Genomic DNA, 25,959 nt, shown 5'->3' on the forward strand with positions numbered 1-25,959 from the left:
ACCAACTGGCAGAAATTATTATGGAACATCTCTCTCTCTTTGAACCACCTATTTGGAATTCAAATAGGGAACCACAAAACACTTTTTCAATCAATTATCCCCTTAATACAGTGTGCCTGTGGAATCATAGCATTTGAAAGATACTACCATAGTTGAAAAATAAGTAGCCAGCTCATTCTTACCAGGGTCAGTGCAGTTTTTACCATGCAAGGGTTCTGTATTCTCTGGAATCAAGGTAGTATTCTCTTGCAGTAGTCTTCTCCCACTCCACTTGTCACTTGTTTCCATATAATTAAAGATATAATAACCTATAGAGAAAAAGAAAATAGCCCTATTATTATTATAAGCCAAATGCTTTAGAAGGATTATTTCTTTTAACAATCATACCCTTGAGGTATGTCAACAGAATCATCCTTGTTTGAGAGGGCTCAAACATGTCAATTCATTTTATTCAGGATCACTCAACATTTTAACCTTGTTTTAAAAAAATAAAAACATGACCTATAACCCACTCCAGTTCTCAATCAAAACTGCCTCTGCTTTACTGGCTTTGAAAGTATAATCAGTCTACCTTTTAGGACATCAAGCACAGTTTGACATAGGAGATAGAAAGGAATCTCCAAATATATGCAGTCAAATACAACTAACAAGTATTGATCTGAGTATGAATATGTTATCCAGAACAAAACCAAAAAAATTAATCTCAGGATAATGTTAGAGACTAGATCAAGGGTTCTCAAAATGTGGATGGTATTCCCTGGAGGTCCCCAAGACCCTTGCTGGGGATCTTTGAGGGCAAAATTATTTTTCTAATAAAACGAAGATTTTTTTGCCTATCAAAACACTCTTTCCTTTCCAACTCCATACATGTTTGAGGCCATATTTTCTTTCAGCTGAGAAAATATATCACAACAGATTGAATGCAGAAGCAGATATGAGAACCCAGATGTCTTTTATTAAGCCAGACATTAATGAGATTTTGGGGAAAAAAGTAAAACAATTCCAGTTTTCCTGCTAATTTCTTTTGTTTTGAAAAATAATTATTTTTATTAAACATGTTATTTATGTTAATATGTAATTGATGTTATAATTATTTAACTAATATTCATTAAAATTTTCCATTTTAATTTCAAATATGGAAAACATCAATAGATATAACCCACATGAATAAAATCTCTTTGAGGTCCTCAATAATTTTTTAAGAGTGTAAAGAGATCCTGAGACCAAAAAGTTTGAGAATGACTACACTTGATCAAAGCACAAAAGATTTCCTTTGTAACTTATTTTAGCCTCATGCTGCCACCATAATAAAGAATGTAAACCCTGAAGCCTGGAATGAATATATCAATTATAGTTATTCTTATAATTAGGTCAAATCAAGCCACTATGGTTATTTAATTGAAAGACAGTGTGTCCTTAAATCCCCAGAGTCAAGAAAAGTTAAGTTTAAGTTCTGATTTGGCATACATACTGTCTCTGTTACTCATGGCAAGTCTTTTAACCACTCAGTGACTTAAGAAATTCTCTTACATAAGTAGCAGGAAAGGAACTCATCTACTCTGAGAGAAGTTCACCATTGAGAGCTCCCTATAGCAATAGAAACATTGGATCTATCTCTACCTCCCTACTACTGTACGGCCTCCCTCACTCCCACCATAAAAAACTCTAAACAAACCACTCTCCAATGTAAACAGTCTATGAACATTTAAATCTTGAATCATTTTTGCTATGATTATTATTTTAGATTTGTATGGAGCTTTGTTGATTTACAAAGCATTTTCCCCAAAAAACCCAGTAGGATACGTAATAGAGAGAATATTTTGTCTATCTCACCAAAGAGGAAATTGAGTAAGTTGACCCAACTGAGGTCAGTTGGGATTCCAACTTTAATTTACAGATTAGACATGAGCTCCACTATATAGCAAATAGGAAAAAAATTAAATCCCAGATTCAAATGAAGGGAATGTTATTTATGCAGCCCATGTTCCTAGCAGGTAGCAAATTAAATCAGTTTGTAGGAGGATTTCTTTTTAAGTAGAAGGACATCAAGAACTAACCTGAGTGTTATGATGGGAAAAGCTTCTGGACTTGGATTAGTAAACCTGAGTTCAAATTCGAGTTACCTGGAATTCTCTTGCATGTTATCCTCTCTTCCTTTAATTCTTGGTTTCCTTAAAGTCTCAGCTAAAATCCCACCCTCTACAAGATGCTTTTTCTTATCCCCTTTAATCCTAATATTTTGCTTCAGCTGATTATCTCCAAAAGATCCTGTATATAATTTATACATAGTTGCTTGCACATTGTCTCTTCTATTAGACTGAGTACTTAATAATAGGGGCTGTCTTTTGCCTTTCTTTATGTCCCCCTAACTGCCTGTTATAAAGAAGGTGTTTAATAAATGCATCTTGACTAATTGACTGATCTAAAGCAAATTAAGCCTGTTTCCTCCTTTGTAACTGAATAATCTCTTTCCACCTAAATCATGGGACCAAATGAGATAATATACATGAAAATATCTTAACAAATACAGATCAATTAAAAATATAAGGTATTGTTATGACAATTATTAACTGATTATTAAAAAGGAAAAAGATCACATCACAATTCTGTATGCAAAATCAAGGACATCAGAGAAGACCCAGGCTAGATATTAGATTAGATAAAGCAGGTAGGTGATATAGTCTGAAGTTAAAAAGATTAATCTTCATGAATTCAAATTTGGTCTCAAACACTTACTAGTTGTGTGACTCTGGGCAAGTTACTTAACACTGTTTGCTTCAGTTTCCTCATCTATAAAATGAGCTGGAAAAGGATAAACCACTCAAGTATCTTCACCAAGAAAACCCTAAATATGGTCATGAAGAGTTACAAATAACTGAAAAAAAAAAAACTGAACAATAACAAACATGCTGGATATTATACTAAGATCTGGAAAAACGAATATAAACAGTCCCTGCCCTCAAGGAGTTTACATTCTAAAATGGGAAGATTATACATAACAGAAAAATGAAAATGATGCTGGGGACTGAGACTCAGATTAAGTGAGCCTACCTGAGGTCAGAATTAGGATTCTCACCTCGGTCTCCTGATTTATGTCCACTACATGACAAGCAGGAAAAAAGCCATCCTCAGACTCAACTGGAGGAAATGTTACATTACATATTTTAACAAGCTGAGAAAGTAATCTAGGCTGGGCTTCTTAAACTTTTTCCACTTACGACGCTTTTTCACCTAAGAAATTTTTACATGATCTCAGATATATAGATATAAAAATGGGCAAACAAAACAAACATTTATTGATAATAAATAATAATATCATGACCCCCACATTCAACAGCAACCCACAGTTTAAGAAGCTAGGGTCTAAAGATATAGGAGCTGAGGCAGTTTAGAAATGAAGATGGCTCTAAAAAGTACTTGGGGATGAAGAAAGAAAAGGGAGAAAGGGTGAAGAGAGGAGGGTGAACAGAGAGGAGATTGACTCTCTTGATATAAATTGCAATTGTTTGACAGCTTTGAGATGGACTATTGAGTGCAGGAGGGACAAAGAAAGGAAAAGAAAGGTAATCCAAACCACAATGAAATACTATTATTATGCCTATAAGCTCCTCTCTAAAGTAAAAAGCAGTCAGGGATGTGACTATATTAAAACTGAGGTACTTTCACAGGCAAATGCAGAATAAAAAACTCAAAGTATCTCTATTTGGTTTCAGAATTTAATTCTCTCTTTTGGGTTATGTGCTTTTGATGGACAAGAATGACACATTAATTTTTTTAAAAAAAAGAAATGTTTTGATCTATACACCTGACATCAGTTCTTGCTCTATGCACCTTCTTCTCATTAGCCTAAAAGCTCTTGGAGGGCAGGGTTCACATATAATGGCATTTAGCAGCCCCCAGATTCCACCTTTGATCTTTACAGGACAAATGGAAACATTTCAACCACTTTTCCAATGCAGTTTGAGCCCGGCAATGAGTAAGAAATACTGGGTTTCGGGCATTAGGTGCCACCTGGGATAAAATTGATAAACCAAGAGCATTGAACATCTTTAAAAATTGTCTTACAACTTATCCTCCCACTGCCCCAAACCTGGGGCTTTTAGTGCATTTTTTTGCTCTTGCAAGGCTCTTGCCTTTCATTAGTGACCAGAGGAGTAGCTAGCCCTGTTCCCATTAGAGGCAGAAAACTGCCAATTCTTTAGACCTTGTTTTCTTTAATAGGTTCCCATTTGGACGTTGATGCCAAGGTACCTATTTCCAAGACAGAGGAAGATGAGACTGCACATAAAAATGTCATGTCAGAAAAGGAGACAATGTTAAGGGGATTAGCATGGGCATTTGAGAAGCCCCAAGTGCCCATCCAGGGCAGTATATTACTTCATCCATACTGACAATAACTCACCTTCCTCACAATATCTACATCAAATTGCATAAATGGGAAAAGCTAAAACAAAACAAAAAATGTTCATTAAATGTGTTTTAGGGGAAAGAAAGGAAGTGATTGTGTTGGTTCAGGATGGATACTCTCCAAGGATACAGACAAATATCTTTAATTCATAGTCTGAGAGAATTATCTGGGACACTGTACTTGGAGATAATGTACACGTATGATGCATGCTATATACTATGTTTTAAATACATTTACTATATCCATATATATGTGTATTTATATATATGTAGTATATATATACATATATTTACATTTACAATAATAAATGCCATTTTAATTTATACTAAGGTATTTTCTATTGTCATCACCTAATTGACATAGATTGTGATCATAGATTATAGATTTTTCAGAACTGAAATATCCTCAGAGTTCAAATCCATCATTTTACAGATGAAGAGACTGAATCCCAAAGACAAAAAAACTTGCCCATGGTAAAACAGCTAGTTAATGGCACAGCCTAATCTGGACTACAATCTCATTCCTGTCCCTTTAAATAAGGGGCCAGTTTACTGTCCCTCAGACTGTTGGAGGGCCGGACTATAGTAAAAACAAAAACTTTGTTTTGTGGGCCTTTAAATAAAGAAACTTCATAGGCCTGGATGAGGAGGATAAACGTCCTCAGCTGCTGCATCTGGCCCGTGGGCCCTAGTTTGAGATCCCCTGCCTAGATCATCAGATTATATTATCTAAATAATGTCTTATAGAGTGACTGATATACTATTTATTCAATGTCTTAAAAACTCCTATATTATTGGTTCATTTTCTGGCATATCTCTTAAAGTTTCACTTTAAGAAAAAATAATGGATATGATGACTGAAGAGATACATATGACCTAAGCATCCTCTCTACTTCTTTGATGTGTTCCAAATTATAGTTCCCTGTAAGAAAGCCAGCATAGATTGTGACAAGTCCATCTGTACCTCTAAGCATACTCTTTTATTTTGTTGTATATTAACAACCCTCACAAAAGACATGTGTACTACAGAGATCTTCAAGAACAGTCCAATGCTATTAATTAAGTACACTATAATAAACCCTTGCTCTTGAAAGGGTCAAGGATTACAGAGAACAGTGATATTTTTTTTTAAACACAGACTCAGACCTCTTTCTTCCATCCATCTTTTCACTTGTATAAAATTCATACACACACACACACACACACACACACACACGCATGCTCACCCCTAAAAGATATAGAATTCTCCCATGGTTTTAAGTAATGTTGTTACATTTCAAGTTCCTCAGAAACAAGTGCCACATCTTATATTATTTTAGTTCTTTCTTTTATCCTTCCCCAAGTAGAGTGACCTATATAAAGGGCTGTTGAATGAATGAGTGAGTGAAATGATAAATGTAATAACAAAGCTCATTTGTGCCTAATCCTTTGAAGGGAAAAATCAACAGTAGTACCAGAAATGTTATCCTTGTATTAAATCATTTAAGTAGGCAGATAAACAGAGCTGCTAATTGCAGAAAAATGTATAATTTAAGAAAAATAATACTTTTCATAAAAGGTTAAGGGGGATGGGGGGTAATCTGGTTGCACAATCAAGAGTAACCCATAGCATTCATTTGGCTTTCTTAAATGCTTAACTAAATAACCAAAAGCCATCCATCTCAGACGTCACAGATGGCTCATGATATATGTTAAACATCACATACATATTAATGAATGTCAGTAATTTCAATCAGTCCTAGATGACTAAAATGTAACACTGTACAATTGAGACCAATGTAAAATGGCCAGCATAATTCATCTCACAATGAAGGTGTAATTGGAATATGCCCTGCCTTGTCTGAAACGGATCATTCAGCAGAAGCAATGAAGCTATTTCCAATAACAGCTACCTCCAAAATATGAATTAATAAATAGTTTAATGCCATGTCACATACCAAGGAAACTAAGTATAATCTTTTTGGGGGAAGGGAGAAAGCTAAAGTGAAGTAGATCAAAGTCATGATGCTATACTAATTTTGCCCATTGAACAAATTGCCTGTTTGGTTGTTTGATAAAGCTGATAAATGAGGAGAGTTCATTGTTCCTAATGATTCACTAAATTGAAGTCGTGAAGGCCTAACAGAGGATATAAGTAGCTGAATCCCTTCAAATTCTCTAACTCTGAATGTAGTAGAACACACAAAACTGATGTGGAGCTTCTGATGCAGAAAAATAAGCCCAATTATTATGTAAGAGTCCTGGACCACACCACTGATTAAACACCTTGAATAATTGGAGATGGAAAAAGCAATGCCCTTGAACACTTCTAACTGGCAAATAAATCTGTGTTTCAAAGTTTAGAATATAGTCAGATGAGGCCATAATACTCAAACATCAGACAGTCCAAAAATAACAGCAATCCCTTATAATTATATATCTTCTTTATTTACTCAAAGTAGGCTCATATCTTGTTTCATTTGTTCTTAGGAGAGGATAAGCAGAGGCAATTAGTGTTAGAGCCATTTTACAGATGGAAAAAGTGACAAAGAAATAAAGAAGTATTTGCAAAATGTTGTACCTAGTGATTATATTTATCATTATAGCAAGCAAAGGAAAAAAAAGGCAGTGATCTTATAAATGAATTATTGGACTCAGAGAGGTTCAGTGCCTTTTTGGCAGCCATAATGTTTTGAACCCAAGCATCCCATCTAAATCCAGCACCCTTTCCACTGGGCTTATTCAAGGTTACAGCCTGCCAGAACACATGGACAGCCATGAGACTCATTAAGGGGAAGGAGCAAGCACTTATGAAAGGCCTGTTATAAGCTAGGCCCTGTGCTAAGCACTTTACAAATATTATCTCATTTGATTCTCACAACCACCCTGTGAGGTAAGTGATATTATGATCAGTTAATTATTACAATTAAGGAAACTAAGCTTCTGAGAAGTTGCATGGTTTGCTCAGGGTCATATGGCTGGTAAGTGTGTGAGACCACATTTGAACTCAGCTCTTTCTGCATCTAGGCCCAGGTTTTTATTTACTTCCCAACCTCTTTGAAGGACGTACAAGAGGGAGATGCAAAATAGCATGTAGGGTCATGCACAAAAGCAAGTATGAGTGAAATAAGCAATAGGGTAAAAAGAAACAGACATCAAAAAAACAGTTCCAAGTTCTAGGCTTGCAGAAAAGGCACAAAACAGCAAATCCTTCTCTTATGAGGGCCCACTGGGTAAATGCATTCATCAGTCATTTATTAAGCAACCTATTACTATTTGTCAGGTACTGCCCTAAGTAATGGTGATTTTTTAAAAAGACAGAAAAAGCTAGTCCCTGTTCTTGTGTGATTAAGATTTAATGATGATTCACATTGGCTAATACTGGTTATTATCCACCACGTGCCCATTGCACAGTCAATAGAGCACTTGGCATTTGTTAAATATCTGTTATATACTAGGGCAGGGGTCCTCAAACTATGGCCTGCGGACCAGATGTAGCAGCTGAGGACGTTTATCCCCCTCACCCAGGGCTATGAAGTTTCTTTATTTAAAGGCCCAAAAAACAAAGTTTTTGTTTTTACTATAGTCTGGCCCTCCAACCGTCTGAGGGACAGTGAACTGGCCCCCGATTTAAAAAGTTTGAGGACCCCTGTAGAGACTGTGCTAAGTGCTAAAGATATAAAAGGAGTTTATAATATAATGACTGGGCTTGCTTTTCTGCACCTCAATTTGGAATTGAAAGACCTGTGTTCAAATTCTACCTTCAAACTCTCTTGGGGCAACTCTCTGTGTCTCAGTTTCTCCCTCTGTAAAATTTGGAGCTTGGACCCAATCTGTGGCCATAGATGATAATCACTACCTTCCTGGAAGGAGGGGACTAGAGGTATGGTGAGTGGGAAAATCACATTGAGTCAATTAGCATTCATTATGTGCCTACTGTATGCACTGAGATACAAGAAATACAAGAAATTTCCTTGCTCTCAAGGAAATCCCAATCTAGTGGAGGAGACAATAATTATGTACAAATGAGATCTGTATAGGGCAACTTGGAGTCACTCTCAGAGAGAAGGCACTAATATTAAAGGTGGGATTTTACTGAGATTAGAAGGAAACCAGGGAGGTCAGGAGGTGGAGATAAGGGGGGAAAGAACTCCAGGTAAGGGGCACAGCCAATGTCTTGCTCAAGTAACTGTAAGAAGTTCTAGGATAAATGGTCCTTTTGCTTGGGCTTCCTTGTAGTTCTTGCAGAACAGTTTTTGAGAATTATTCCCTGTTCTCATCTTTCCAGTTTGCTGTAATTTCGCAGCTTTTTAGAAGGTCCTGCTACATGAAGCTCCACTTTAGCAATGTCAACAAAAACATTTGGCCCTGATCCATGGCATTCTTGGCTTGGGCATCTCCAGGCCCTGGAAATTGCATGTTGGCCTAATTAAGTGGGTGGGGGGGAAGGGGAGAAAAGAAATGGAAGAGGAGAGGAGACAATGGGGGGGGGGGAGACACATGCTCACATGTCAGTGCATATGCAACCTATATGATTTCAGACTTGGAGAGGAGGAGGAAAAAGTCTTGTTCAGAGAGAGCAGAGTATCTATTGTAAGCAAAATGAAGGAACATTTCTCAACCGAGAGGCTTAGGCCACATGCAATAAAAAAATAATGCACCCAGTGCCAAGTTTCCATTACAAAGCTGTTCCCTGCCTTTCTCTCCAACAGGATGCCATCAAATAATGCAACAACTCTGTGAATAGAGGTTTGATGGCCAACAGACCTGCTGCACTTCTGTATCACTCTGAGAACCCTGCCTGGGGCTCCTAGACCCAAGCTGGCAGGTGACTGAACAGACAACCTGGCTCAGAGAAACAATAATACACCCTGATAAGAATAATGGTATTTTCCGTATGTGAAACACCTGTCTCCAAACTCCAAATCCATTCCAAATATTGGACTGGGTCCGAGAATAAAAGAGTAGGAGTAGCTACTCATCTCAGCAAAATGCATTAACCCTTTCAGGGGCCTCTCAATACAACACATGTGGTAAGCATCACCTGAATTACTAATTCCTTTGAGAAGAACCCACTCCCTTTAAAGAGGGCCAGACTGGCAAAATGCCTCTACTTCATTCTGAGACATCCCCCAAAACATTTCAGAGAAGAAAAAGTCTTTTATCACAGATGAGAGAAAACTAAAGTCTAAGAAGGTTATTTGGTTTTTGCAAAAAGTGCCAAGTAGATCCAGTAACAGCATCAGAAACAGTGAAAAGTATCTCTCTTAATTCACTGCCCCAGTAGAGTGCCCAATATCCATCTTAAACTAATATGTTCAAAAAGGAACTCGTTTTCTTTCCCCCTAAACCATCCTCTTTCCTACCTCCCCTATTATTAGAATTCATCACCTTCCTTCCAGCCCCTTAGGCTCACAAACTGGGAGTTATTCTCATTTCCTCAATACATTTCAACCCCAAACTAAGCTGCTGCCAAGACCTGTCAGTTTTATCTCATATGTACCCCGTTTTCCCCTCTGACACCGTCACCACCCTCGTGAAGCCCCTTATCCCCTTTCATCTTGATTACTGCAATAGCCTGCTGGTAGATCAGCCTGCCTCAAGTCTCCTACTCCAATCTATCCTCAATTTAGCCAAAGTAATTTTCTTATAACATAGGTTTAATCATATCACTCTGTGTGTGGTCTTTATCTTGGTCTGTCTGTCTGTCTGTCTCTGTCTGTCTCTGTCTCTCTGTCTCTCTCTGTCTCTGTCTCTCTCTCTGTCTGTCTGTCTGTCTGTCTGTCTGTCTTTCTCTTTGTCTCACACACCCATACTCACATACACCCCACTTAAAACATTCCAGTTATCTATCATTTCAAGGAGAAAAGTCAAAATGCTTTCCTTATTTTCAAAACCCTTCATAACCTCATCCAGTCAACCTTTTCACTCTTCTAATACTTTACTCCCTATGATGTACTGTTTGATGCTGTGACAAAGAGCTCCTGATTTTTCCACAAACATGACACTCCATCCATTGGCTCCTGGAATTTTTTCTAGCTGGTCCCTCAAACCCCATGTCAGGAACACTCTCCTCATCGCTACCTATTGACTTCCCTGGCTTCCTTTAAGTCCCAAAGAAAATTCCCTCTTTTATAGGAAGTTTTTCCCAATCTTGTGTCTTCTATTAACTATTTCCTATTTATCCTATTTATTTCCTATATATTCATATATATTGTCCATATAATATATTTGTTTGCTTATTTTCTTCCCCATTAAACTGTAAGCTTTATGAAGGCAGGGCCTATCTTTTGTATCTTTCTGTATTCCCAGGCTTTAATATAGTGCAAGGCACATGATAGGTGCTTAATATACATTCATTAACTGGCATTGTCCAAGGATGCCGCATGTGAAGTCAGGAAGACCTAGCCATACACATCACCTCAGACATTGGCTGGAAGTGAGAATCTGGCTAAGTCATCTGACCTTTCTAAGACAGCTTGCTCACTTGTAAAATGACTGCTACAATTAAGTCATTTAAACTTTCTGAGCTTCAGATTCCTCATCTGTAAAATAGGAATGATGAAGCTCAGCTGGTTGTTCTTTCAAGTGAAATAATGTATCAAAAGGTTTTTTTTGCCAGTTTTAAAATGTTTCATAAACAATAGCAGCTATTAATTATATTATTGTTAGAACAAATTATTCAGTAACAGCTATAACCCATATGACTGTCTAGTTTTTATAGATGAGTCCACAAATCTTCAAATGAATCTGGGATCACATTAATTCAGGCTCTCCCCTCGATCATAACTTCATGCAGATCATAACTTCAGCTGTATCTGCTATATCTGCTCACCTTGTTCTTGCCCCAGGAGATCCACTCAAATGCTGGAGACCTCCCTTGATTTTTTGTGATTCTGATAACCAGCAGATTATCATCTTTGTCCATTCATCACACCATTGTTCACAATATGTGAGCAGTTCATCTTTTTTTTTAAAGTCATACAAGTCATGAATAATTTTTTTATCCTATTCTCTTTTGACGTTTCTCATTGGTCCTATGCCATGACTTGCTCACAAGTCACCTTCCTTTTTTTCTCTGTGTAAAATGTTCATCTTTATTTATCAGGGACAGTAATGTTCAAAGTTTTGCTGTCATACAGCAATATAGATAAAATGCTTAAATTTAAAAAGTTAGGTCTTTACAATAATGGAAACTTGGGTCAGGAAAAAACCCTTAGCATTTCCCAAAAGATGTCTAGCCAGCTCTCCTCCTTTGCAATAATGGACCTTGTTCATTATCCATCTTAATTATGTCTCCCAGATAAATAAAATATTGGACAAGCTCTATAAGGTTTCTGTTCATATATATGTTAAAATCTAGGCAATAGATATTATTCATCCATTTTGTCTTTCTTGTATGGATGGACAGACCAGATTCCTACAAGCAATTAAAAATATACTCCAGGAACTTCTGCAATGTCTGGGGATTTAAAGTAATCAGTCATCCACAAGTTAACACAGCTCAAGTATTTCATCATCCACAGGGTCTCTCCTCATGCTAGACTCTGTGATAGCTAAAACTTCTGGCATGTCAGTAAAAAACCATTTAAGTGATTACTATGCACTAGGCAGAGCAGGTAAATAGCACAGTGAATACAGCATCAGGTGTATAGTCAGAAAGACCTGAGTTCAAATTGTCTCAATAATTACCATCTATGTTATCCTAGACAAATCAATTAGCTCTTCTTGCCTCAGTTTCCTCATTTGTAAAATGAACTGGAGAAAGAAATGACAAACCATTTCAGTATCTTTGTGAAGAAAACCTCAAAATAGTGTCATGAAGAATTGGACATGACTGAAACAACTGAACAACAACATGCACTAGGCAGGGCACTAAATGCTGTGGATACAAAGAAAAACAAAATACATCCATGTTTTTTGAATTATCTCATGTTTATTATCAGTTTTGAAAAGAGTTATTTCTATTGTTATATCTTCCAAGTAATCTTGAATGACCTTGATAATTTAGATTTGAGAGTAAAATAAACTGTAAGTGATGTTTTATTTTACCAAGTCTTATTTGGTTTTATTTTGAGTAGGGATTTTGGGGAGTCTTTTGAAGGGGTGTAATATATCACAACAATAAATATATCTCTACATCCTTCAGTTAACTGTTGCTGAATATTATTTGTGAAAGCCTCATTGTTTCCTACTGACATACTCAATTCTGTGCTTCTTATTTTCCAACCCTTATTTATGTCAAGCTTTACTGGTTTACAATGAATGAGTGAAAGAAAAAGCACTCATTAAGCACTTATTATCGGCAAAGCACCTAAGTTAATGCTAGGGTTACAAAACAAAAGAAGATAGACCCTTCTGTGAAGGAACTAACTTTCTAATAAAGAGAGACAACTTATCTATGAAGTTTCAGCAGCAAATCATAGGGAATAGTCCTATAGTCCTAAAAGTGCAGTGATAAAGCATATAGTAGCACATCTTCTTTATGTCGGTCAGTTGACAAACATTTATTAAACACTTTTTATGCACCAAGTACTGGACATGCAAAATCAAAAAAATTTCAGTTCTCAAAGAGATCATATTCTAATGGGATATATACCATATTGATGTTATTTCCATTGATAAAACTGTATCTATTTCTACCAATGACTAGTAGAGAGAATTTTCTTGGTCTTCAGTAGCTTCGATGGTTGAAAGTGTCAGTTGAAGAGACTGATGGTAATTTGGCTTATTTGATACATGGAAACTCTTGTATTTCCCTTAAAACACTTTTTATATGACAATCCTGTGAGGTGAGCAGTGCAAATATTATTTTTTTTAGAGGTGAGGAAACTGAAGCTCAGAGATATCAAGTACATAGTCTATAACAACATAGACAATTTACATCAGTCTCCTAATTACATATTCAATCCTCTCCCTACATAATACTACTTCTTAAGATTTTGTTGTAATAAATCCTAAGAGGTTTGTCCCTTCTTGTATACTCAGGAAGTCCTTTTTGTGTTGTTTAGTCCTTTCTAACTTGACCCATTCTTTATGGCACCATTTGGGATTTTCTTGGCAAAGATTCTGAAATAATTTGTCATTTCCTTCTCCAGCTCATTTGACAAATGAGGAAACTGAGGCAAACAGCATTAAGTGACTTGCTTGTCTGAGGCTGGATTTGAACAGAGAAAAAGGAATCTTGCTGTCTCCAGTCCAATACTCTATTCATTGTGTCATTTTCCTGCCTTCAAAGAGGCAAAAAAATAGTGATTTAGAAGATTTTTCTCCCCTTTAGTAATGTTAAATAATGAATTTATGATATCCTATGGAAGAAAAAGGAAGGAAATGGATTCAGTGTCATATAATTGAGATTTTCATTAGATATTTTCAGCTGAAATTTGAGTTGTCTTCTTTATTGTTTTCACTCTTTAGAAACTAAAGCCAATTGTTCAGAAGTTGAGGATTGAGCTCCAATAAATAGATCTCTCTGAACCAATTGGAAAAGAAAAAGCCAACATCTAAATGGAGCATATGCTAGTTCCCCTCAATTGCCTTAAAACACAAAAAGAAAAAGCTAAGGAAACAAGGATTGAAGTGAGGTCCAGGAAGAGGGGGAGGGGCTCATCAGTGTCTTGCCTGGAATCGGAAGAGAAGCTCAGGGCTGAAAGGATAATGCAACATTCATTTATAAATTTTGCTCTTTTCCGTTTTGTTTTCAAATCATCTCAAGTGGGTGAGGGGAACTTGGTTTGAGAAGCTGCTTAGCCAGAAATGGACTCTTTTTTTTTTTTTTTCCCCTTCAGACTTTAATTCATTCCAATTCTGCTATGGCAATTACAGGCATCAGCCTTCACGCTTAATTAAGAAACGCTCTCCCATTATCAGAGTACTGAATCTCAACTCCAAGCTGGACCCATTTTCAAGTTGAGGTTTTGTTCCTTGTCAGCTGTAGCCTTTTACTTTTGCAAAAAGAGAAGTAGGGGAGGAAAGACCCTTTATTGCACTTCTCAGTTTTAGACTGGGATATTCTTTATATGGGTCATACCCTGTACCTGCCTAAGGCCATCTCATTGCCTTCCCTGAACAAAAGAGAATAAAATAAAAAGTAACTGAAAAGTGATTCTAGAGGATTTGGATAGAAATTCCAGTAGAAAGCTAACAAATTTGAGAAAAAAAAATTCTCCAACCATCATGTTTCTCAATCTGTTAGAAGTTTACTATGGACACAAGAGGGAAAAGACACAAGATTAATAGGAAAATTATTATTATTATTTTTTTTTGCTGAAGCAATTGGTGTTAAAGTGACTTGCCCAGAGTCACATAGCCAGCAGGGTCCTCCTGACTTCAGGGCTGGTGATCTCCCCACCACACCAACTAGCTACTCCAATATTATTACTTTTATAAATAATAATAATAATAAAATGATTTAAAGCTTCTAAGCTGCTTTGCATGTATTGTCTCACTTGATTCTCAAAACAACCTTGTAAGATAAATGCACTTTTCCCTATTTCAGAGTTTAAGAAACTTAAGTGACTCATGCAGGCTCACACACAAATAAGCATGTGCTGTAGGTTTCAAAATTAGGTTTTCCTGTTTTCAAGTCCAATATTCTATTTATTAAACCACCTATCCCTGCCTCATGAGGGCATTTAATTGCCTTAAAGCACAATACTTTTTTTTTTCCTAAAGGAGGATAAGAAAGAATTGCATTATAACTTGACCTAGATTATTAGCTCCCCAAAGACAGAGAAAATGTCTTTACAAATCCTCTACCTAACCTGCTGCCCCATAATGCTTTGGGAAACATAAGTCAATTCTATCTAAAGATATGTTAATAAATCAAGAGAACTTGAATTGCTTGGTTTTTGTACAAAAGTTAGTCAGTATTGTATATTCTTCTCTATTTGCTCATATTCTAAGTACTGTAATTTACTGAATGTAGGAAATGAATATTTGAGGGAGAGATGAGATTTGTATCCTCACTAGCTCACACAGTATTTTATACATAGACGGTACTTTTTTGATATTTGCTGAATGAAATTATTTGCCATTCTTCGAAGTACTGCAATATTCTATATCCTCAGGAAGCATGAAAACACATTACAGCCATGGCCTCAAGCTCTGAATTGGAAGCTTGCAAGCTTCAGACTTATTTTCAACCTAGCTGTGGGATTGACTGATTTCAAGCAACTTTCAGACGATTTCCCCATCTGCAAAAGGGGATAACAGAATGTTTCCTACCTTTCTGAAATATTTGCACTGGACATTAACCAAGTTACATTACACATCCAGAAATGTTCTGAGTCATTCAAACTTACGTGAAAACTGACAGGAATTCTGCCGACTATTTGTAATCTAGGGTCTGGGATCAGACAATAGAGGCCGTCAACTTTGTCCCTCATATTTAGGCATTTAACTTTAACCATCCCAGAGAAATCTTCCCCACAGACATTCCACAGATAATTTGGGTAATCCATTCCATTACTTAATATTCCTCACTAGAAGGCACAACTTCCTTGAATCTAGACTAACTCCTTCCTACTACAATTTTGTCCTGCTTCCTCTTTTGACCTCAGATGAGTCAAATTTGAACTGGTCACCAAAGTCATTGTTGTCACCTCTTTATCTTTCATTTTCAGCTGAAATAGTCTTGAAATGAGTAGCAACAACTATGTACAAACTCCAGCAGTTCAAATCCCACAGAGACTTTTGGAAATCACAGAACACAAACAAGTCAAAATATAAAATGTTCAGTTATTAGTTGTGTGGTTACATGCTTTATTTGGTAAATATTTCATTATTCAGCCTTCTGCCTCTCAAGTTCCTTGCTGAAATCACTTTGAAGACTGTTGGAAAACAATAGTCCAGCAGCAAAATTTCTGGTTTCTCTCAATTTAGGACAACCTCGTTTTCCCTAGCTAACCTTTAAATAAAGCTAGGGTAGTTTTGTCGTTCCCATCCCCACCTTCTAAGGGTTGGAAAGGACCCAGTAAACACTGTTCTTCCCACAGCTAACCTTTCTAATTTTTATTGGAAAAATGTTTCATGAGTCTAGACTCATCCACAAGCCTTCTGATTTGATCTAGGGGATAATTTCTGCATAAACTTTGTGCTATTCCACCTCTACATTTTTGTTCATATTATTCCCTGGGATTGAAAGGCCCTCCCCAGAATCTGTTGGCCAAATTAAAATATCACCTTCTTCAAGAAGCCCTTGTTGATCACTCTCACTTTCCTCTGAATCATTTATGAAGGCTTTTGTGAGCAATTTATATGACACTTATCTTATTCTTGTGTTGTTATTATTAATGTTAATTATACTTTCCCTGCTAAAATGTAAGGGCTCTGAAGGGGACTTTGGGGACTTTGTGTCTCCAAAAACCCTTTAAATGTAGTATGCTTATTTGGAACTATGCTCAAAAAGTTACCAAACTGTGCATACCCTTTGATCCAGCAGTGTTTCTATTGGGCTTATATCCCAAAGAGATCTTAAAGGAGGTAAAGGGACTTATATGTGCAAAAAGGTTTGTGGCAGCCCTCTTTGTAGTGGCCAGAAACTGGAAACTGAGTGGATGCCCATAAGTTGGGGAATGGCTGAATAAATGGTGGTATATGAATGTTATAGAATATTATTGTTCTGTAAGAAATGACCAGCAGCATGATTTCAGAAAGGCCTGGAGAGACCTACATGAACTGATGCGAAGTGAAATGAGCAGGACCAGGAGATCATCATACATGGCAACAATAAGACTATATGATGATCAATTCAGATGGACAAGGCTCTCTTCAACAATGAGATGATTTAAACCAGTTCCAACTGTTCAGTGATGAAGAAAGTCATCTACAATTAGAGAGAGGATTATAGGAACTGAATGTGGTTCACAATATAGCATTTTCACTCTTTTTGTTGTTGCTTGCATTTTATTTTGCTTCTTTTTTTTTACTAGTTTGATTTGATTTTTCTTGTGCAGAACAATAATTGTATAAATATGTATGCATACATTAGATTTAACATATATTTCTACCATGTTTAACATAAATTGGACTACTTGTCATCTACAGGAGGGCATGGGGGAAGGGAAGGAAAATTGGAACACAAGGTTTTGCAAGGGCTAATGTTGAAGAATTGTCCATGCATCTGTTTTGAAAAATATAAAGCTTTAATTTTAAAAAAATGTAGTATTCTTTCAAAAATATTTGTTCAATGAATGAATAAACTAATAAGCATGATGCATGAAAAATAACAAATTTGTCTGTTTCAGAAGAAAAATAGGGGATATTGCCCATCTGGATTGGGTACTCCATAATTTCTGGTATCTTCAACTCTTACCCTAGCAAATCCAACTGAAATAAATAATCTGTCCTAAAAAAGACAAGTGACTATAGAAACAGAGAGAAAGTAAAATTTATCTTGCTTTTGCCAGTTTGGGGTTGAATCTGGCAGAGAGGAAGTAGTGCATGGAAGAAAAAGAAAGGCTTTTCTATTTCTAAAGCAACAATTCCAAAGACTTAAAATAAACCCTCCAAAATATACTACCAGCCACATCTTGCAGAGATAAGACCATAAGAAGGTAACACAATCATGGAAAACCAGTCATGTGTGGCAAATGCAAACTATTCTCTATGATGGCAAAGTTGAAATCCTGGAATTGAGGGAGGAAGAGCCAAATGCAAGTTAGAGACAGCAGTCCAACTGAACTCTGTCAACCTTCTCCTCCAAACAACTTTAAAATAATGCCTCAAATCAAATTTTGGAGCAACAGAGTCCACAAAAGATCAGAATGAGATTCTAGCCTAAGAAAAATTATGAGATTGGAAGGAGAGGAATATCAAGAGTACATGTACATGTACTTCTTTGAAGTTCTAAAGAATTATTATGAATCCATCGAGTAAGCCAGCTCCTTCAAAGACAAGATTTTGTCTTTTCCTAACTTGAAAAGCTGACAGATAGGAGGAAAATAAATACAGTGTCAGGCATGGAGTCAGGAAGACTGATCTTCCTGACTTCAAATCCAGGCTCAGACATTTACTATCTGTATGATCCTGGGCAAGTCACTTAACCCTAATTGCCTCAATTTCTTCATCTGTAAAATGAGCTGGAGAAGGAAATAGCAAACTGCTACAGTATCTTTGCCAAGAAAACCTCAGATGAAGTTGCAAAAAATTAGACTTTTATTTGCAAACTTTTTTGCAAATATGCAAAGATGAAGTTGCAAAGAATTACTTTTATTTGACTAAAAATAAGTGAAGAACAAAAACTTAAAAAACATATCATATTTACAATGGAGCTTTCCCCAAGATGTTCAGGAAGAAAGAAAAGGAAATTCAATGTAGCTCTTTGTTATCCCCATCTAGAGCATGTGGTCCTGTCCCAGGGGTGCTATATACGGAGACAGTTCAAGAAATTAAGTCAAATAAAATCCAAAACATTTATTAAGCATCTATTATATGCCAGAAACAGAACTAAACATTAAGGATGCAAAGAGTATTGAATACTCTTTTGAATAGATTTGGACCTGGAGTCAGGAACTCCTGAGTTCAAATTTGGCTCTGGACATTTATTAGTTCTATGACTCTAGGCAAACCATTTAAGTCTGTCTCATTTTCTTTGTTTGTGAAATAGGGATAATAATAGCACTTATCCCCTATGATTGTTGTAAAGATAAAATAATATCTGTATTGTAATTTGCAAACCTTAAAACACTATATAAATCCTAGATATTGTGATGATGATGATGATGATGATGATGATGATTAAAAATACCTCTGGGAAAGTGTCATTTACATCTAGGGAGAGAACTATGAAGACTAAATGTGGATGAAAGCATAATATTTTCACTTTTTGTTGTTTTTGTTGTTTCTTTGCTTGCTTTTTTCCTTTTCTTGTGTTTTTTCCCTTTAGATCTGACTTTTCTTGTGAAGCATGACAAATATGGAAATATGTTTAGAAGAATTGTACATGTTTAACCTATATTGGATTACTTGCTATCTTGGAGAAGGAAGAGAAGAGAGAGAGAAAGAAATTTAAAATGCAAAGTTTAGTAAAGATAAAGGATGAAAAATATCTTTGCATGTATTTGGGAAAATAAATACTAAAAAATGAAATAATAAAAAAATACATCTGCCCAGAAGATGTTCACATTCTAACATGCAAACATCTTTGTATGTAAGATAGATACAAAGAAGGAAAGGTGTGGGAAATGAGAGGGAAAAGAGAGGAAAGAAAGTTTTCACCTAGTAGAGTATCCTGGAATGAAAGTTAATTTTTCTAAAAATAATTAAAATGTTTTTCCATCTTCTTCAATTGCAACTTAAACCCTGTATATGACCACAATAGGGATTCAATGAATACTTACTGCTTATGACACCAAGGAAATGAACAACAAAATACAAAAATAGATGCATTAAACATTCCTTTTGATTTGATTCTCTCGTGTCCTTTGACTAGAGCCACATGCAGACCTTCTTCCCACAGATCCCATTAGATGCTGCATCTCAGAAAACAAGTCCTTTGAAGTCCATTCTTAAGGCAGAGTTCCTAACCTGTCATGGATATAGGATTTTGTAATTCATTTCCATGAGTAAACCTTCTAAATGTGCAAAGCAGCATCATAAATTTAAGAAAATATAAGGAAATTAAGTAAGTAAGGGTTTGGGGAATGAGCTGGAAAGGATAATCCCATGCAAGGAGAAGGTAAGGGAGATGTCCTACATAAAGAAACAAAAGAAAGCAAGCAAGAGAACCATCCAGGCTGGACAAGCTAACAGAGACTAGCGTAATTTGTCATGGCATCCCTAAAACAAAATGCATTAGATTAGCACTGAGGACTTAGCAGTGTTGGCAAGTACCTTGGCCCTCCACTTGTAATTAACTTCTCTACAGGCAAACTGTGACATTGTTGGCAGAAAGCAAAACAAACCCAGATTTTCTTTTTAGATGTTTTGCTTATCTCTTCTTTCCTTTCATCCTGTTCTCTCATCATTTTTCAATCCTCTTGCCTGATCTCCTAACACCATCTTTTCCCCTATTTCATAAACCCTCTTCTTCTGTCCTACAGCAATTGTAATAATTTCTATACTGGCCCCTGGAGATCAGGACTGAAGTTCCAGAAAAGATATTGCTGTCAAGAATAACAACACATGCATCATTTCTTTAATTAGCATAAAAATATTTCTTGTTGCTCTGGAAGGTAAGCATCCAATATATGTGGAGGGTGGGTGAGAGGGATGAAAGTATAGAGTAAGGATTTTCTTTCAGGCAAGGGGCTATTTCTGTCATTTCTCTATTTGCTACCTCTCAGCCCATTCCTTGCATCATCTCAAGGTGGGTAGTTAAAATCAGTGGCACATTGATGCTCACCTCTTATAATTTCCTTTATGTAGAATCATTTCAGTCAGGTCTAGAATGCATTATTACTTTGTGTAAACAATTTTGGGTCTAATCAAATGTTGGAGACCTTTTTTCCATTTATAATTATCCACAGAGATATTTCAAAATGTGTTTGTACTATAGAATTTCCCTGAAACCAGGGGCTTGGGCAGAGAAAGACAAAAACAATGTGACCTGAATTTTTGAATTGTGCAACCTGCCTTTAGATTCAAATTTTCATTACCACACAATTAAGTTTTGACTAGTATCAGTGAATCTCATTTTCTAAATAACAATCATTATATTTACACTATATTTCTTGCTTCAGCATCTCATCACGTTGTGGAGGTCACCCTGGGTACTCGAAAACTATGCCAACAGTATGTAAATTCTGAAAGCTTCTACCAAATTAAAAAAGCTACAAGTTTTTTCCAGTGTTGTCAATTAAATTCGGAGCTACAGTAAAACCCAGTGGTATACCATCAGTATCAATGGATAAACTAATAACCACAATACCAACAAACCAGTCAATAAAAATTTATTAAACACATGCTATGTCATGGGTACCGTGCTAAGTGCTGGGGATACAAAAAGACAGTTCCTACTTTCAAGGAGCTCACTATCTATAATGGGAGGGGCAAGAAACAAACAAATATATAAAATTTACATACAAGATTGAAGGAAATTATTAAAAGAGGGAGAGTACTAGAATTAAGAGAGGTTCTTACTGGAGAAAATCAGATTTTAGTTGACACTTGAAGGAAGTGAAGGAAGTCAGGAAGTAGAAATAAAGAAGAAGGAGGGCATTCCAGGCATGGGAATAGCCAGATAATATGCCCAGAGGCAAGATACATGAGGTACCATGTTCACAGAACAAGAAGGCCAGGGTCATTGAAATTTTGAATTGAATTTGGATTAAACTGAATTTAAATTAAATTGAAAATTTACAGTTTGGACTTATTCTGTTATAAATTCATAATGTTATTTTTAAAAGAAATATAAATATGGAGTTAGGAGAGATCTAGATTTTAATTTTTTCTTTGATATTAACTAGGTCTGTGACTCTAGGCAAATCCCTTAAATTCTTTGACCCTCCATTTCCTGCATAGTGATATGGACACTTAAAATTTCTCTTCACAAGGTATTCCTTGCTTAGGAGTCCCCATTTTGTGAAGAGGACAAGGCTCACTGATTTCATTCCCTCCTGACTCTGTTCCTGATTTCCCAGACTTCAAAACCAAGTCTAAACTATTGCTTCTCAGCCCCTACCGCCTCTTTGATTTGGAACATCCAACTATCTCTGACAGCATTCTCATCCTGGAATATCCCTCCACCAGGCTGGCCCCCTTGACCCAGTGGTGAGTACCTCCTGAATCTACAGTTTTGGGGAGGAGCCTGGGCTGTCCAGCCTTCATTCCTTCCCTGGCATAACTTCTAACTTCCTGATTGCAAAACCAAGCCCTCTCAGAAGGCACCCTTATCTTGCCCCTTTCCTTCCACCTCTTTTCATTTCCTTTTTGTGTATTGTCTTTTGATATTAGAATATAAACTAGTGGAGGACAAGAATTGTCCTTCTTTTTGTTTATATTTAGTCTCTCCAGTGCTAGCACAGTACCTGGAACATAGAAAATACCTAATAAATGCTTTTTTCCTTCTTTTCTTGTTATGAAGATGAAGTAATTATATATATATATATATATATATATGTGTGTGTGTGTGTGTATACATAAGGTATGCATAAAAGATTTTATATAACTTAAAATGCTATATAAATATCAACTATTATTATTTCAGTGAGAAAAGGGGTGCTTTGCCACAACAGATGGGAAGCATGGGGAGTCAGGTTTCTGGTATTCACTTCCTCTCATTTCTTCCTCTTAGAATTCATAGCTTCTTTTATGGATCAATTCACCTGTCACCTCCGTACTACAAGAAGGCTTTCTGAAACCTCCTGTTTTTTAGTGTTCTTTTTCTTTTCCAGTTATCATTTACATATTTATCTAGAGAAGTAATGTGTCAGATAGACTTCAAGTAAACAATGGCTAGGTTCAAGGCCTGCCTATGACAAGTATTATCTATAAAATTCTGGCAAGTCATTTAACCTTGTTGTGGCTCATTTTCCTCTGCTGTAAAATGGGATGCCAATAGCACCACCTTTACAGGGTTATTTCACAAGATTATAGGAGCACAGATTTAGAAGTAGAAAGGAAATTTAGACACTGTCAGGTTCAACTCCCACATTTCATAGATGAAGAAACTTATCAGGAAAAGGCTAAATAACTTACTCAAATCATGTAGCCATTAAGTGTCTGAGGTGGGATTTAAAACTAGCTTTCCCTTCCTCTTAATCCAGTGTTCTGATCACTGCATATGATATATACATATATAGAGATAGAGAAAAAGAGAGAGAGAGAGAGAGAAGGAGAGAGAGAGAGAGAGATGAAACAAATTGGAATAAAGACATCGTTTTCCCTTCCTACATGGAAACATTTTAAATGGTTAAATAATACAATGTAATTAGGAAAAGCATGCTGTACTTTGATCAGTCAGGTCAAAAAATAGTTGCCTGAACAATATTAAATATCATACAATCCTCATCACAAATTATTTCAAACTCTCTGGAAGAAATCTTGAAGAACATCAATTCTAACTATTTCATTGAGAGAATAGAAACCTGTATCTTTGAAAAGTAAATTATCAGGGGTCATACAAATAAGTAGAAGACCTCGGGATTTGAACCAGTCTTCTGATTTTGAATCCACCACTCTTTTCACTAATCTACACTGATAACCATTATAAATAGTAGATGCAAAGCAAACATCAGGCAAAAAGCATTACTGAAAATGGTCACTGAAAAACATAATATTTTATTCTACTTGCCTAAAACACCTCAGTAGATCTCTCCAAGATCTGTAAACCACTAACTTCTCTAAAAGCCATATTGGATGGTTCCCATTATGGTATGATCTAGGTCAGTCAGTTTTTATTAGGATTCTGTCTAGTCAGCCTGAATCACCAAATCAATAAGACAATAAGCATTTGTTAAGCACCTTATGGACCAAGCACACTGTATTAAGCACCATGAAAGCAAGACAGGGCAGTACATGCCAGGCAATTAAACCCCTACCATTTCAACTGCCATTTCCCTTCCAAACTAGAAGGAGACAGCCCAGGAGTCTGAGTTCAAGAACTTTGAGAATAGTCGTGTTCCCCACATCTTACCTCTTGCCCTGCTTCTATCCCTTTAGCTTACACTGAAGAGGATAATCACTATGAAGAAGGGGCTGTCTTTTTTGCTACCATCACCATCAACTGTTAAACAAGTGACATTGGTAGAAAGGCAAGTCCAAGAACTCTTAAAGTGGCAGTTCCCTCCCCAAACTTAAAGTGTCACTTCAAGCTTTTACAGTTGCCATTCAAGGGAGGAACTCTTAGAGAGGAATGCCTCATCAACTCTTCCTTCAGGTGCTGCTGCAACCACAGCTTCTGATGTCTCACAAAAGAACATCATTGTGTGGGGCAGCTAGGGTGACTCAGTGGGTAGAGCCCCAGCCCTGAATTCAGGAAGACTTGAGTTCAAATTTTGTCTCAGACATTTAGCACTCAAAAAAAAAATCACTGTCACCCAAGACCTTGTCTGTCAAATGGTTCAATATCACAAAGTGATATGATTACATTAGAGGAAATGATATTATATATGGTATAATTTATAGTGTTTATTACATGCCAGACACTGTGCTATAAACATTTCACAATCATTATCTTATTTGATCCAATTTGCTTTTGTAGCCTAAGCACCATGAGACTTTCCACTTGATTTGCAGCTGAAACTTTTTATCTGTGGTTGCCTCCCATTAAAAGATGAGCCATTTGAGAGAAAGGAATGGCTACTTTCCTAACTGTATCCCTAGTGCTTAACCCAATGTAAGAATTTAATGTATTTTTCCATTCTTGATTTTGCCTAACCAAAGAAGTTATGCCCTTTTTAGAAGAGAGAAAAAAACCCAGGAAACCTCACTAATTTACAAAATAATGTCATATATGGAATAAAGATCAACTAACACTACTAGAATATATGCACACAAATACCTCTCCATACCCCCCAAAAAAGAAAAGAGATAATCAGAATTAAAATGAGAAGCAAACAATATGTTACAGAGGAAAAAGTTTTAACTACGAATCAGAGGACCCGAATTCAAATATGTCTCTGACAATCACTACAAATTTGACCTTGATCAAAATCACTGATTCTATAAAATACCAGAACTGGACTGGGTGGACATCCAGGTACCTTCCAACTTTATATCTACAATTCCTAATGAGAAACAAAAAGAAAAATAATATCTAGTAGTTGTTATTCAATTGTTTTAGTAGTGTCTAACTTTTTCTGACCCCCTATGGAGTTTTCTTGTCAAAGATACTGAGATGATTTGCCATTTCCTTTTCAGATCATTTTTACAGATGAAGAAACTTTGGCAAACAGATTAAATGACTTGCCCAGGGTCACACAGCTAACAAATATCCGAATCCAGATTTGAACTCAGGTTCTTCTGACTCCAGGCCCAACACTCTAGAATGCCTAAAATACTAGAAGAAAAAGTAGAAGTAGCTAGGCAAAAATGCAGGGAATGACTAGAGTGATAGTATAAACAGTTCTCAGTGGATGAGAGAAGATAAGTTAATGATAGATAACAGACAGATAGATAAATAGATAGATAAATAGATAGACAAACTAAGTTATTGAAGAGTAGAGACTAAATGGATAGATAGTTAAAAAGACAGATCCAGTAAACTAACCAGAGTAGAAAATGTCATCACTCTGTTCCATGTGTTGTTTCCCATTGAGGTACACAGACACATCTATATATGTATATGCATGTAATATGTATATGTGCATATATATCATTTCTATAATTATCTCAGTAATTTTTATAATTTTCCATGTTCCATTAAAACTCTATTCCATTTTATCTTATAGCATCATACTTTATACACTTAAATGTTTAAAAGAAATAAAACCTTGTTATAAAGCATTTATGGATTAATTTATACTGTGGGTGCATGTTCCCCATGTATAGTGACATGTGCAATTATTTTCTTACAAATATAACCCAGAAAGATAAATTATAGTATTTATTCATCAGCACCTACTTACATCTCTCTAGGAGAAACCATACCATTGGGCAATGAATTAGGTTCAGAAATAAACAGGAGGGGAG

At 36.1% G+C, this 25,959-nt stretch overlaps 1 protein-coding gene across 2 annotated transcripts in view; it reads right to left on the reverse strand.

Moving 5' to 3' along the window:
• The window catches only part of SLC24A3 (solute carrier family 24 member 3), a 721,614-nt gene that overhangs the window by 625,269 nt on the left and 70,386 nt on the right, over positions 1-25,959 (reverse strand). For both annotated transcript variants that reach the window (XM_031951059.1, XM_023494858.2), the window contains exon 2: positions 183-308. In XM_031951059.1, the coding sequence (XP_031806919.1) occupies positions 183-308 (126 nt within the window). The remainder of the gene's footprint in view (positions 1-182; positions 309-25,959) is intronic.

The sequence above is a fragment of the Sarcophilus harrisii genome, chromosome 2 (genome assembly GCF_902635505.1).
Source record: "Sarcophilus harrisii chromosome 2, mSarHar1.11, whole genome shotgun sequence".
NCBI classification, from domain to species: domain Eukaryota; kingdom Metazoa; phylum Chordata; class Mammalia; order Dasyuromorphia; family Dasyuridae; genus Sarcophilus; species Sarcophilus harrisii.